This window comes from Diabrotica virgifera, chromosome 2 (genome assembly GCF_917563875.1).
Source record: "Diabrotica virgifera virgifera chromosome 2, PGI_DIABVI_V3a".
Classification (NCBI taxonomy): Eukaryota; Metazoa; Arthropoda; class Insecta; order Coleoptera; family Chrysomelidae; genus Diabrotica; species Diabrotica virgifera.
In genome coordinates this window covers 259337126-259353622 of record NC_065444.1, presented here as the reverse complement: position 1 = coordinate 259353622, position 16497 = coordinate 259337126, and the positions used below count along the sequence as shown (strand labels likewise).

General features: G+C 30.9%; 1 protein-coding gene and 1 long non-coding RNA gene across 4 annotated transcripts in view; both read left to right on the top strand.

Annotated features, from left to right (window-relative positions):
* Positions 1 to 2367: 2367 nt before the first annotated feature.
* The window catches only part of LOC126880568 (clotting factor G beta subunit-like), a 57168-nt gene continuing 43038 nt past the window's right edge, over positions 2368 to 16497 (top strand). For 2 of the 3 annotated variants that reach the window (XM_050644518.1, XM_050644519.1), the window contains exon 1: positions 2368 to 2532. In XM_050644518.1, coding sequence (XP_050500475.1) covers positions 2463 to 2532 — 70 coding nt within the window. In that variant the 5' untranslated portion in view covers positions 2368 to 2462. The remainder of the gene's footprint in view (positions 2533 to 16497) is intronic. The other variant, XM_050644517.1, reaches the window with a different exon arrangement.
* On the top strand, positions 2574 to 7432 carry LOC126880576 (uncharacterized). Its single transcript, XR_007696639.1, has 2 exons — positions 2574 to 5004; positions 7068 to 7432. It is a non-coding gene; the product is annotated as an uncharacterized LOC126880576 (long non-coding RNA).

Sequence of the window (16497 nt, the reverse complement as noted above, 5' to 3'; positions counted from 1 at the left end):
GTGCTAAAATGTACTCTTGTTTTGCCGGTTGGACACAATGTTTTCTAGAAAAATCGATTTGAAAATTTTTTGTTCTTTGAATTTCAAAAAAACCTATTTAGAAAGACGAAAACTGGTTCATTTATTTATATTCCAGAGATGAATCGATTTCATTAATTGCGAATTTCTAGTACCGGTCATAGGTGTCCGATTTGGGTAGGTCAACAGTTATCTTATGGCGTAACTTTTTGTCCTTAATTTTTAAGCATTTTTGACACTAGATTATTAAATTATGAGGTATTCGAGTACTTAAAGTTACTCTTACTTTAAGTTAGTAAAATATATCGTTTTTTTTTGAAATTTTTTTAAATGTTTTTCAAATTCCAAAAACGAAAAACTTTCAAATGGATTTTTCTAGAAAACGGTGTGTCCTACCGACTTAAAGCAAGAGTACCTTTTAGTACTAGAATACCTCACAATTTAATAATACAGTGTCAAAAATGCTTAAAAGTTAAAGATAAAAAAGTTATGCGATAAAATAACCGTTGCCCTACCCAAAGCGGACGCCTACGACCGGTACTAGAAATTCACAATAGAGGGAATCGATCCATTTCTGGAAAGTAAATACGCATACCAATTTTTGTTTTTCTATATAGAAGAGTTCTGGAGTTATTTAAGAAAAACTAAATACATGACGCCATCTTCAAAGAGTTCTAGCTCCCTTAGGAAGCATTTTCGGACTGGGTGAATTGGGTTAAATTATCTTAAAATTATCTGAAAAATCTCCTGTCTTCGTTTGTCGGTAGAGTTTGTGGACACGCTGTAGATGAAAATAAAACAAACTTTATGCGGCAAAATAAACAGTACTGAAATGAATATTGAAATGTTTATGAATACAGTAGAGCGTCGATAATCCGAACTAATTGGTACAGGGGTAGTTCGGATTATCAAATTTTTCGGATTATCGAACATATGTTCAAAATACATACAAAGCTCATAAACATAGTATATTACATATGTACATACGGTTTAATTACAAGGAATAAAACACCTGCATAATAAACAAATATATTGTATGTATTTCTGCATAAACATTCTGCATAATCCGCGGTCATATTTTGCCCATATTGTCATATTAAATCCTAAAATTCGGTCTGCGATCATATTTTTTAATTTTATAATTTTAACTATTTATAATGGGAAATAAGCCACAATATTATTAAAAAATGATTTTTATTAACGTTTCGACGCCCAAATCGTGTGCCGTTGTCAAAATACAAAATACTACTAACATAAACAAAAATGTTGTTCCTTAGTAAAAAAATTTTTCTAATAATGTATTTAATTTGATTCATTTATATCGTCAATTCAGATACATATGATACATTTTAAAGTAGAAGACTTTAAAATGATATTGCCAATATTTATGAGTTGCGTTTTATATTTTATAATTTTTTTGCGTTCGGATTAGCCATCGTTCGGATTACCAGGGTTCGTTCCACCAGCGTTCGTCGAGTACCACGACGACGCACGTTCCCAATAAAACAGATGTTAAAGATGCCTTCTAGCCAGTGACAGATCTACGGTGTCTGGCACATACAAGTTTGAGACATACGAATTTCAGTACTGTTTATTTTGCCGCATACCGTATATGGAGTGCACAAAGTCGAATCAATATGTTCAATTTATTTTTATTTTGTGTCATATACCCACACCCACTCCTTACCATTATAAAATTTTAGATATCTTTTTTTTTCACATTTTTGCGAATTCGCCTGGTTAAAAGAAGTGGATCATAAAAGATATAGAAGCCTTTGAGATGTGGGTTTTTCGAAGGATGCTGAAGATCTCTTGGACAGAGCACGAGAGCAACAACGAGGTGCTGAGAAGACTGGGGACTGAGAGAAGTCTCCTAAATATTGTAAGGAACAGAAAAACGAGTTATCTAGGACATATTTACAGAGGAGAAAGATACAACCTTTTACGACTCATAATTGAAATGGAAGGGAAAGTGGAAGGAAGAAGAGGCCCAGGAAGAAGATAATGCTCCTGGCTGAAGAAAGTAAGAGACTGGATAAGCATGGACACACATTCGATACTAAGAACAGCTCAAGATAGAGAGTAATTTGCTGTAATGTAGAAGGCGCCTTAAGAAGAAGAAAAGATGTAGTAGTGACCAATACAATTAAAACTAGCTGCGGTCATATAAGACATCCATTGATCCATTGGTAGAATTGATATCACTTCTAAATAAAATAAGGATTTTAATACATTTCATAAAATATATTAAAATCCATTCATTATTTATTTTGATTGATATTAAAATAATTATAACCTGTATATTCGTCATTTTAGAATTCCCAATAACTAACATGCGATCACGTGATAATTCCTAATTGTACTCCCCAAAAATATCTTATAAATATCATGAACGAGAACAACAACTTGATTTTATCGACTACAGTAAAAAGATCATAGTGACGATGAAGAGTATAAATCTCTTGATCTGTGTTTTGTTCGTTTATTTGAATATTGCAGAGGGAATTTCCGAAGGTAAGCCAGTTTCAAGCGTGTTAAAGACTGATTATATTTTTCTTTTCCGCGGGAAAAATTATTAGTATCCACATTTTATGCAGTATCTATAGAAATTTGATGTACTTGAGTATTTCTTGACTAAAAAAAGAATGTGTGTGTACTTTGTACGCACGTAAGAAGTTATAATTCTATTATATGATTTAAACGAAATTAATATACTTTTTATTTATATTTTGTTTAAATATTAAACTAATTTATACTTACTACTTCTCAAACATTTTTATTAGAACAGTGCCAAAAATTTAAATAATAAAAGAATAAAACACACACAAACACATTAAACAAGCCACAAATGATGTCTGAACATTAATTGTCGAAAATTTTTTTAACTAAATACGTATTTTCTGAAAATACAATTATATAATAAATATACTTACAATCATAAAATGTATTAAAAAAAACAAAAAAGAAAGTTTCTATTGGGACTCGAACCAGCGCTGATAAGAGCGGTTGGTATTGGAATTCATTCGCCTTCTCCGCTTAGCCACGGACACTATGTGTCATTATTTACGAAGATCGACTAACTAAACGGATTAAACTTGTGATATTTTGATATTTTGAAAATTGATCAAATTATTTTAATTTTGAATTGAAATGATTTAGAATTGAAAAAATACAACAAAACAGAGTAAAAAAACAATATATTAGGTGAATATTGATAGAAATTTTGATGGCAATCAAATATTATATAAATAAAAGTATTACATACTATGTATTTTGGCAGATCAAATAGGTAGGTTTATACCCATGATACATTAACAATTATTACGTACCTGTTGCTTTTAAACTATTTAAAAGTCACTACAATATTATAAACTTTTTCGTTTCTGTCCTCACAACAATAAAACTAATATATTATACATTTGTTTACCTTTACCTTTACCTCCAAACCACAGCTGCCATATCGGATAATTTTTGACATGTCATTTGAACATCCAATCAGAACAAAGTTATAATGCGCATGCGCCGGGCTGATAGGTTTTAACATATAAAAAAATCACCCTCTATCGCCGGTAAAGAAGTATAACTTCAAAAATTCGATTTTTTAATTATAGAAGTTCTGAATATCTGTTATTTTCATTTTCATGGTTTTCTTCTGAAACTTATAAAGTATTTATCCAAATTTTCAGCTCATAATTTTTATTTTTATTTCATCAACATCATCATCATCAACAACTTTTTCATTTATTTTGCTGATTTCTGTTATTTCTATTTTGTGTTCGGTCTTCGGTACAAGTTGTTGTCCATTTTTGATAAAATCTTGTATTTTCTTGCTGAATTTTTTAATTTTCTATTCTTGTGCTGTTAATATTATAGAATTCATTAATTTTTATTTAGGGTTTCAAGGTTTGACTCATTGTCTATTTGTTCAGTAAGTTCTGTCAGGTTTTGTTCGTATTCGATTTTCTCTATTTTAGTTCGTACTTATACAGTGAGGATGTTTAGGTTGGAATAAATGCATTTTCTCCAGAAGAGGTCATTTTGGAGATAAATTCCTAAACAGGTCTATTTTATTTTTCTAGTTGAAATTATCGATATAAATGTATCAATTAACATTACATTACATAGTTTCCCATCTTTAGGCATCTGACAGGAGTATTTTATAAAATTCTACTGTTAGAGTGACAGATGTCGTACTCCTCTCATACGTCTAAAAGTGGGAAATTATGCAATGTAATCTTAATTTATACAGTTATATTGATAATTTACACCTCTACTACTTTCATCTCTTTTTACTTCACAATGTATTGTTTCCCATCTTTTGCGTAACCGACATTTTGTCGGTTATTAGCGCTCTCATCACTATCCGCAGGGAGCGTTAACTTTGACACATGGTCACGTGGTACACTGTGGATGTTTGTGGGACGATCTTATGTGTATTCCTTATGGGTGATTTGCAAAAACAAGATATTATTTAAAATATTACTATTAATTTTGTACAATTGTATCAATACATCACAAGAAATTCGCTATAAATACTATATATGGTAGAAAATGTCTGATATAATACATAAATATAATTTCGATATACAAACTGAGGAAGATATTTTTAGGTTAACAGCCGAAATGTGAGGTTACGGCTGTCAAGAAGGACTTCGTAAATGCAAACAAAAGTTGCAAAGCCAGAATTTGCCCAATCTCAAAGCCTTTTTAATTCCTATAAAGTTGAAATGTTGCTTCCTCTGCTTAAGTATACTGTTTTTAACATAATACCACCATAATTCGGTCTTAAATTTGTATGAAATATAGTTTTTTAGTGATATTCACCAAGCAAAGTTTACAAACTTTTGTGACCCATTCTATTTTGTATAATAAAAATGGTAATGTGCTTTGCCCCGGATTGTACACAATATTGTGAAAGAGGGATATGTAGATTCTTTGTTGTTCCCAGGATCTGGTTGAAAAGAAGACATTGATTTCATTACTAAGGTAAGAAAATATAGTGAAGAGAATGAACTGAATTTATCGTTGTATAATTGATTCACAGACTGAAAGATAGGGAACCATCTGTCTATTCTTTGTTGGTTTGCTCTTGCCACTTTGGGAATTCTGACCAACAAAATGGCACAGCAATTTTTGAGCACAACAAAGCCAAAGGTTTTTTGACAGACAATCAACCTTTACTTACATCCAAATTAAAAGAGTAAAGTAAATAATTTTACTTGTGTTGAAATATCTGCTACTTTTTAGAATCTATTTTCAAGGACCCACTCTGCATAAATATAGAATATAGAGGTCCTCTCAGTTCGCCATGTTGATTTTCATTTTTAGTATTATAATATATTTGTTGGTCCATTTATATTTACCTTGTCCGCCTGGTATATAAATTTTCAATTTTGTATACCTAAATTCCAAAATTTATTTCCATTATCTCAAATATACTAAATTTACAATCAAGATGCAGTAAAAATAAACAAACCAAGACACGTTAAATGCTACTAGGAGCACTTCCGAATCATAATTTACAATGTATATACATTTTAAATCCCAAATCATTATTTCTTAAGTTTATACATTGTAAATTATGATTCGGGAGTGCTCCTAGTGTAGCATTTAATGTGTCTTGGTTTGTCTATTTCTACTACATCTTGATTGTAAATTTAGTATATTATTTATTGAGAAAATACTATTTTAGCTTGCCATTTTCATTATAAATTATTTCCAGTAAAAGTCATTCTCTTTAGATATTTTATTTCAAAACAAATTATTTATCAAGTGCTTAATTTTTTGTAATTTTGTCTTAATATAAATACCTACTTCTCTATCTGCTAATATTGACCTTCAGGTAATTTCTTTTGCTCATATAAATATGAGCCGGTTTCATTCAGGTTCATTTGTATAGATTCTGTCAAGTGAAACCTAAACAAATCTAGTTGGTTTTCTGATTATATTGCTTAATTTTCTGTTCACATTTTTATGAATTGACTAACACATTTGCTAATTTGCATAATATATTTGTTTGATAATTTGATTCATCCAATTAGGTAAAGAAAATATTTGTGGGGTATTTATTTTCTGTTAATGCTAATTCATTGATATATCAGCAGTTATGTAAAATAATAATTTCTCAAGTTTCATTTATCGGTTTAAAAATTTGTTAAATTTATAGAAATATTCGCGATTCAATTAATTTAACAGAAAATTGTATTTTCTGATTAAGGGGTGTTTCAATAGGGCTTTTCATCGATTGTCATTTGTTTCGAGCTTCTGTCAGATATTGTATAATCTGTGTATAATATTTCTATACACGGATTATACGACATATGACAGAATCTCGAAACAAATGACTGTGAATGAAAAGCCCTATTAAAACATTTTAGAAAAATAGGAAATGGTTGAATGCTCGAATATATGAATTTTAAAAGTCAAAAGGCAGATATCGAGCACTGAATTTATTAAATCTTGCCCAAGTATACTTTCGCTATCTAGAGCTAGAGCATCCTCAGGGGCATTTCGTCAATAAAAAGAAGGTATCCTCGAATGTCATTTAATTAAAATAAATAATTTGGTGGCAAACTTAAATTAACATCTAACTAAACACTGAAAAGGGACAAAACAGATAAATTAAAGTGCCAGTAGGTTCTACATTCTTGCAATATTCTGCCTCCATATTGCAAGAATGTAGAGCCTACTGGCACTTTAATTTATCTGTTTTGTTTAGTGTTTAGTTAGATTAATTTAAGTTTGCCACCAAATTATTTATTTTAATTAAATGACATTCGAGGATACCTTCTTTTTATTGACGAAATGCCCCTGAGGATGCTCTAGATAGCGAAAGTATACTTGGGCAATATTTAATAAATTCAGTGCTCGATATCTGCCTTTTGACTTTTAAAATTCATAAAACATTTTAGTTATAACTTTTAGTTCAAAAGTAACCTGTAAATTTTTCTGTACTGCTGACAGGGAATATTAAGGTTTTGTTGGCTTGGGTGGTAGGGGCCCTTCATAAATTTATGCTGCGGTTGTCTACATCTTAATTTCTCTTCTAGGCACCCAGGAGAAGGGCATGGCCCTAACCCTCAAATATGAGTATTATAGAAAATTTACAGTTACCCAGGCAACCATCCAATGAGAATCGTAGGAAAATTAACAATTCCACAGACAATCATCCAGTGACCACATTGTCTCTTTTTGGACATACCATCTGACGCTTTCTGAAGATCTTGGGGTGTAAATAACCCAGGACAGCACCGGAAGAAGCCGTCAGACCACAGGCTAAATTCCTTATTAAAATCTATAGCTTGCCTATAAACAGAGACAGACTATTTTTATATAAAATAACTTCATTAGTTCTAACATGTAGATCTTGAACTGTGACCATAATAAAATGAGAAAATAAAGTGTTTATACTGAAGTTCATTCCTTTTTACTTTACTGATGCAGAGGAGCAGAATACAAGAACCCATAAAGGTCTCAGGCTTGCTGTGTTATGTTGGCGATGTTATGTTGAATTTGTTTCTTGGTCCAATGTTGGCACTTGGAAATGAATTCAATATTTCATTATCAATATGATCACGACAATGTATTGAAATTTTGTAGAAATCAAATTCAAAATGTGAAAAATGAAACATTAGTCAGTACTTTCCAGGAGGCCTTTACCAGGACCCAGTACCTCTCGTTGCAAATCTACCTACTTCTACAGTGAGAAGTGAAGAAGAAAGTCAACCCGGCACTGCCAATGAAGCTACTCAGTTTCTACTCGTTTGGTTGCAACTATGGAAGCTGAAAATGACTTTTTGTAGAATGTCAAAGTACTTCAAGAAGCAGTAAATATTGCAAAGTAGTTGTCTTCTTGTTTTTCATTTAGATGTACTGAAAGTAGTGATGAAAAAATTGTGCTTTATATAGTTCGTCCGCTCTAACTTTTCCGTTTTGACTTAATTTTCAAACAAATTAAGTCAGAACCTAAAGTGAAACGAACGTCGATGTGTATATACATTTTGTATACTTATACTATATACTACACACATCAGTGTACGTTTCACTTTAGGTTTTGACTTAATTTGTTTGAAAATAAATCGTGACGCATGGGAAAAGTTAGAGCAGACGAACTATACTGGTTTACCATGCAAATATGTATTTATGTGTTTATAATATGAGTTTAGACTGATGTCAATTAATTGTTATCAAGATTGAGCTGTGGTCAATGTACCTAAAATTGATCCGTTACTATTTACAGTGATGAAATTGAAACTAAATCTTGTAAATGAAGATTTAGGCATTATATTTAAAATTTCAATGAGGATTTCATCCTACTGAACCTGGTTTAAACATTATTTCAAAATATTATGAAGGATGTTCACAGCAGGAATAAAAATAACTTATTGTATGCCAACATGATTCAAAAATTTTATAAATTGTAGAATAATTTTAGACTGCACAGAAATCTATTGTAACCAACCAAAAAATTGGAAAAACAGATAGAGTAACATATAGCTCATATAAACATAGAAATACTTTAAAATGTCTAATTGAAGTGGCTCCCAATGGAGTAGTTACTTATGCAAGTAAGGTTCACTATTTGACAAGAAGATAGTAAAAAATTTAGTATGTATATTACAGCACATGGTATCAGGTGACTTAGTAATTGCTGATAAATGATTTTTGGTTTCCCATTTGTTTCCTTCAGTTGTAAGTTCAAAAAATAGACCACCTCTTTGAACAACTGCTCAATTTACACCAAACCAATAATTGCTAAAGGAAGAATACATGTCAGAAAAATCATAGCATGTGATTTGACTTTAAAAAACACATGCAATGATGACAGTCACATTCTCATGTTAGTGGTCACACAGTAAATCACTAGAAAAAACTCCATTATACTATCCCGACATGGTAAGTATGGGTCATTCGTCATTCTATGAATATACAACTCTCTTGGATTATCTCGATAACGAATATTTTACTGTGCAAAATATGAAGAACGAAAGTAAATTGAAAATTACATTGTTGTTTATGGGAATAATTACTCTATGAGCCATTTACTTTCGTACTTCTTATGTTGCACAGTAAAATATTCGTTGTTGAGATAATCCAAGAGAGTCATATATTTGTTGAATGGCCCATATTTGATCTTACATTTAGTTTACTCTCAAAATTAACATCAAAGTCTGATTTTATATGTATGTTATTTTAAAATGTAAATTATGTATCCTTGATATGTTATTGACTTACTAATCATGGTACATATGTTCTTTCTATTGATTTACTCTTTTAATATGGGTAACCACATCTACTTAGGAATTGGCAACACAATTGGGTTCAGTAACATAATTAGAGTCACTTCTTTGATTTTTCTTTTTATCATTCATTATGGAAATAAATATTGTAGAATCAATGAGTGAATGAATTAATTCAATGAGCTATATAGTTAATTTGTTTCAAGTAACATTTTAAAATCAAAAATGTTTTATGCATGTAATCTGGAAAATAAAAATAATAAATTTCTATTTTTGCTATCTTCAATATGTATATGTTTAGATATATAAAATAAACAAAAAAATGTAATTTTAAAGTGCTTTATTTCCACATAAAAATGATATATACTTATTTATTTAAATAAAATTTTTTTAATAATTTTATATTGTGTTCCCAGCATTCTTCAATACCGACATCATACATGATCGATTCTGAAGGCACCCAGATCACTAGGTGGCACACCTTCCTTTTTATTAATTATAAGTTGCCTTGAATTTGGTTGTAATAATCGTGCTTTGTGTTCAGTACTCATTTTTTCTTTCATTAAAATATATGATATAGTCCCTATAAAACATATCATTAACCAATGATTTGTACTCTTCTTTGTTCTTTTCCAAATTTTATGGCCTTTATTTTCTGAAAAAATAAAAAGAAATATACTTTTATTTTACCTACTTTAAAATCGTTTTATTGTCTTTTATTTATTTATTTTGCTCTGAAGCAACAGTTTGAAGCCTCATCGAAAGGTCAGTCAAAGATGATGTGTCAACACATATTGCAAAGTTAAAACGAATTTTCAATTAGCTAAATAATGGGCTTGAAATGAAGCAACTAAGTAAGGTACCAGAGTAATGATTATATGCAAAATTCTACATTATTTTACCTGGTCAGTATGAAAGCTAGCTTACAATTAGCAAGGCAGTGCATGTAAACAATGATTTAAGTTGTTAAAGATGTTCAAAATTTATCTACTCGTTTCACAATAATGGTATATTATTAAAATATTTTTTATCATTTTTTCTCTTTTCTCGATTATTAGTTTTTATTGTATAGTATATAAATTATTCTAATTACTGAATACATAGATAGTGAAAAAATAATCCCATTAATTACATTAATGAATAATTTACGTAATTGTACAAATAATAAATAACTGTTATTCAAAAATTGAACGGAAATATGACCTAGTTCTCATTCATTGCTGATGACGATATTGCTGTCAACTTATGTTTACATCTACTACATTGCTTATGTGATTTTACTATATACTTATATAGTAAATATATACAGGGTGTCCCGAAAAGATTGGTCATAAATTATACCACAGATTTTGGGGTCAAAAATAGATTGATTGAACCTCACTTACCTATATACAATAGTGCACACAAAAAAAGTTACAGCCCTTTGAAGTTACAAAATAAAAATCGATTTTTTTCATATATCGAAAACTCTATGGAAAATGGACATGTGGCATTCTTATGGCATCTTATCTTAAAAAAAAATTAAAGTGAAATTTGTGCACCCCAAAAAAATTTTATGGGGGTTTTGTTCCCTTCAACCCTCCCAAACTTCTGTGTATGTTCCAATTAAATTATTATTGTGGCACCAGTAGTTAAACACAATGTTTTCAAAATTTTTTGCCTCTTAGTACTTTTTCGATAAGCCAGTGTTTATCGAGACGTTTTGAATATGTGTCGGATCCACCACATATTTGTAAATGGTTAACTACGATTATAGACCTGTTAATAATCTGAAAATTTATTTATAATTTACATTTTTAGGTATATTTTAAAAAAGAAGCTGAATCTCGATAAAAGGTGACTTATCAAAAAAATAATAAGAGGCAAAAAAGTTTTAAAAACACTGTGTTTAACTTATGGTACCACAATAATAGTTTAATTGGAACGTACACAAACATTTGGGGAGTTTAAATGGACAAAATCCCCATAAAATTTGTATGTAAATATATTAAAAAAGAAGCCGCATCTTGATAAAAACTGGCTTATCGAAAAAATACTATGTGGCAAAAAAGTTATTAAAATGTTGTGTTTATCTAATGATACCACAATAATAAATTAATTGGAACATACAAAAAAGTTTGGGGGGGCTTTAAGGGAACAAAACCCCCATTAAATTTTTATGTGGTGGACAAATTTCACTATAATTTTGTTTTAAGATGTTCCTGCCATAAGAATAATACATGTCCATTTTCAATAAAAAATCTCTAATAGTTTTCGATATATTGAAAAAAGTCGATTTTCATTTTGTAACTTCAAAGGGCTGTAAATTTTTTTATGAGCACATTTATACTAAGGTAAGTTAGGTTCAATCGAACTATTTTTGACCCCAGAATGTGTGGTATAATTTATGACCAATCTTTTCGGGTCACCCTGTATAGTTTCACACAATGAAGAAGTAAAAATTTTTGAAGCTGCGATAAAATACACTTGGTAACAAGAAGAAGCTAGAGCTGTCGATATTATGAAGCTACAGCGATGGCGAGACTTAGCAGCATCCAAACGAGATACATCGTAAAGGCAGATGAAAATCACTAGTTTTTTTCGTGCATTCTAAACTATTCTATCTACAAAGTCAGATGTAAATCAATATTAAACTGATTCTAGTTTTATTTTAATCTTTTTTAAATTAATATGTGCATACAGTATACAGTACATAATTAAAGACTTTGAAGAGTAAGCCCATTACAATAGACGTAAACTTGTGTTTCATTTAACCCTCCCTATTATCCGCCATTTTAGCTTATCTGCCCTTCCGTTGGCCCATTTATGGCGGATAACCGAGACTCTACTGTATTTATAGTAAATTAACAATAACAATGGACCATCTTCATCTCCAACAAGTAGACCAATATGCACTAACAAAAGCAGAAATACAAGACGTAATAAAAAAATGAAAAATAACAAGGTCCCAGGATGCAATATAATAACTGTAGAAATATTAAAATATGGAGGACATAGAATACAGAGTGAAATATCAAAGTTAATACTAGAGATATGGACCACAGATATATAATGCCGGAACAATGGAAAGTTGCAGTGATATGCCCTATACATAAGAAGGGAGACAAGTTAGATTGCAATAATCACCAGGGAATATCACTACTAAACGTTGGATATAAAATATTGGAAGGAAGACTAAATAGTATAATGGAACAAACAACAGGGGATTATCAAGGAGGATTCAGAAAAGGCAGGTCAGCTATACATCAAATATTTACAGTAAGACAAATGCTGGGAAAATTCTACAAGCGAAATACCGAACTACATAATCACATCATCTATTTGTAGATTTCAAACAAGCATATGACTCAGTATTTAGAAAGGAATTATATAGCTCAATGCAAGAGGTAAATGTGTCAAAAAAAACTAATCAGATTAGTAAAACTATGCCTAGTCAACACCAAGGCAAAAGTAAGGATCCAAAATCAACTGTCTGATGAATTTAACATTAATGAAGGTCTAACACAAGGGGATGTGCTGTCAACAACACTTTTTAACCTTGCGTTGGAACAAGTAATCAGGAAAACTCCTATAGATAGGTAAGGTACAATATTTACAAAGCTCAATTAAGTCCTTGCTTAGGCAGATATATAGACATAATCAGTTGAACATTAAAAGACCTAGAAAAAATTTATACATAAGAAGCGGCACAGACTATGGGCTACAAGTTAATGTCTCAAAGACAAAGTACATGATAAAAACTGGGGAAAAAGTACAAAAGAATGGCAACAACATATCCCTGAGTGGGCAAATATTTAAAAGAGTAGACTGTTTCAAATATTTACGATCAACAATTACAGAAGGAAATAAAAACAGTGATGAGATAACAGTGAGAATTTCATTTGGAAACAAATGCTTCTACAGCCTACAGAACATCATAAAGTCAAAATCAGTATCTATTAATTCAAAAGTAAAAGTATACACAACAGAAACCTGTAGTAATGTATGCATCAGAAATGTGGACTTTGACTAGTGAACAAGAGGAACAACTTCTTAGATGGGAAAGAAAAATATATGGACCTATAAAGGAGAAAGGCGTATCAGGGTGAACCACAAAATAAATAGAGTGTTTAACAGACTGACTATCATAAAAGAAATGCAAAGTAAACACCTGAGTTGGTTGGGACAAGTAGAAAGGATGGGTTAAATACAAAAAAGTACTTAGAAAATAATAAACGGGAAGAGACCGAGAGGTAGGCCTAGAAAGAGATGGATTGATGGTATTCACCAGGATTTGAAAGACCTAGAAATATGAGAATGGGAAAAAAAACAAAAGAAAGGAAAACATGGGCCATGGGCAACTGTAGTCAAGCAAGCAATACACATAACGCCGAAAAGACCTCAAAAAGAAACAAGAAAGTAATATAGATAAATAACGTTTAGAACTTTTGAGGTGTTACGAGTGTAGCTGGCCTTTGTCATGCAAAACTTTAGAGCCTAGAAACCCTAACGGGTGGCCATGGCCCTCCATGGGCTGTTAGTGGTCACCGATGATGATTTAATTCTTTAATTCAATAGATAAAAGATAAAAGTGAGGTTAACATACTTTTGTCTTTGAATAGCACTAATCCATTTTTTTCTTTGATCCTGCCTATATTTGGATGTAGGAAAACGAAAGAATTTCATTCCACTATTTCTCCATGTACAATGACAGTCAAAAACAACACAAGAACCGCATTTTAAAAAATTAACGGAATAATAATTTATTTTGATTTATAGAAGCAATCGCAGGTGACGGTGTTGCCAGAGAAATTTTTGTAAATGCACTGGAGTGACTGGAATATTGACTAAAATGTACTACACCAACACATTTTGTACAAAAACTTAAAAAACGTCGTTTTATGTTATTTGAAGCAAATTTATTATATCACAAAATTTTAGGGTTTTACTTTAGATACTTTAGTATCACAAGTTTGGTTGTTAATTGTTTCAAATTGGTACAATTGTACGAACTCTGGCAACGCTAATTTGTGGGACGGAGCTTCCAATTTTCGCCACCATGAGAAGGACGATCGACATGCGATATCCCCACCATGTCAACCCTCCCAGCGGATTGGGACCGTGCAAGTTCGGCAAAGCGACACCTGGTTTCTACGCTCAGCAACATTATTCAGGGCCGGTTGTTCGAACGCTAATCAACAATGATCATTATCAAATAATTAATTACTGTCAATGTCAACTTTGTTTGGGTTGTTAAAAAGTCTGTGGAGTATATAATCAATTAATATAACAATAATTATTAACATAATTTATAATAAATCTCATAATTGTAATTAATTATGTTTTCAGCAACCCAAACAAAGTTGACATTGACAGTTTTGGTGACAGTAATTAAATATTTGATAATGATCATTGTTGATTAGCGTTCGAGCAACCGGCCCTTAGACTTTTAATTTTATTGGCCAATTATATTAGTCCTGGTAACTGGATAATTGTTAAGGCCATAGTCCAAAAAAAATAATAAGAAGAAAAAATAAGATTCAGGTTATGTTATTAAAACGTAAACAATTGTATGTAGTAAATAAAATTAGTTATTAAAATGCAGAACTGCAAGCAAAATACAATTAATTAACTTTACCTTTATATAATAATTACATAATATCATATCAATATTGTGGAGCAATATATAACTTTTCTTCTTCAGTAACAGTAGGTATGAAATATACGTTAATTTGACAATTTCAATTGATTATATGAATTATTTAAGAAAGTTGCAATATTTCTCCGCTCTCCGCAATATAGCACAAAAGATGGACAACGTATTAAGTTGTGAGATAAAAAGAAATGAAACTAGTCGAGCTTGGAAATTTAGCGGTATTAACGTATACATTTACATTATAGATATTGATTGTTTCCCACCTTTAGACGTATCGGACGAGTTTGGCAACTACCACTGTCACAGTGGCAGTTTTAGTTGACATATTCCTCTGATACGTGTAAATGTGGGAAACAATCAATATAATGTAAATTTATGGGTTAATATCGCTAAATTTCCCAGCTCGACTAGTTTCATTTCTTTTTACCTTACAACTTAACACGTTTTCCATCTTTTGCCCTATTTTGTCGGTTATTAGCGCTCATCACTGTATATCAAGCCATTACGTAGTATTATTGATCACTTACTGCCTCTTGCTGTTGCGTTTAGTAAATTTCAATTTCCGACTTATCATCGACTTATTTCGTATGCTTTAAATTATGACGCACGAGTAAAAATTCAGGGACTCAACTGTATTTACAGTCCGTACAATATACAATTACCTACGTCAGAGATCTAAGTTGACATTGTTGCCCAATTACAAAAAATTCTTGAATGCATGTTAAATCAAATATGTCACATCTTTTCATCGATTGTCATTTGTTTCGAGCTTCTGTCATTTGTCACATAATATTAATATATCTACGCCATACGTCTTTGGTTGGTATCATTGCTATGTACCAATAACGTATGACGTAGATATATTAATATTATGTGACACATGACAGAAGCTCGAAACAAATGACCGTGAATGAAAAGCCCTATTATTGCGAAGTGGAATACAACAAAATAAATTAATATTCAATGTAGATAAATAAAAACATTAGAAATAGAAAACAAGAATTAAGTTATAATCTTATGTGAAAGTAGGTAAATAATAAAAACAATAATTATAATAAAACAACTAGGTACTTATACTAAAGAGTAAAAACAAATCTGAACTGTCAATACCGCAACTGTCAAATAAATATTATTAATAGGGAACTTGCATAAAACTCACCGGAGGGACAGCAGACGTTCGGATACAATTAGCGTCTCTTTGCAAAGACAATGACGTCGACTTTGCAAAGTAACAAGACACTTACTCAACACACACACTACACATTACACCTGAGTTAGTGATAAGTATACAATTACGTGGCTAAAGGTTATAGTTCTAAACCAAGGCCAGAATCAGAGAGAAAAAAAAACTTGCATCAAATTTTAAATTCGAAAAAAATGTTATAAATCAAACAAAACTGTATAATTTTAAATTAGACATTATAAACGTCAGTAGAAAATACAGTTATGTGACGTTACAAGTGCTTTTGATCGTTTGAACTATTCATAGAAAACTTGTACTTTTACAAAATGGTTTTATTTTCCATAGTAAAGCTTCTTTCCTTTCCTTCAAAAACTGTATCAAACTCCAATCTCAACAAACTGGTATATATTATTACAATGACA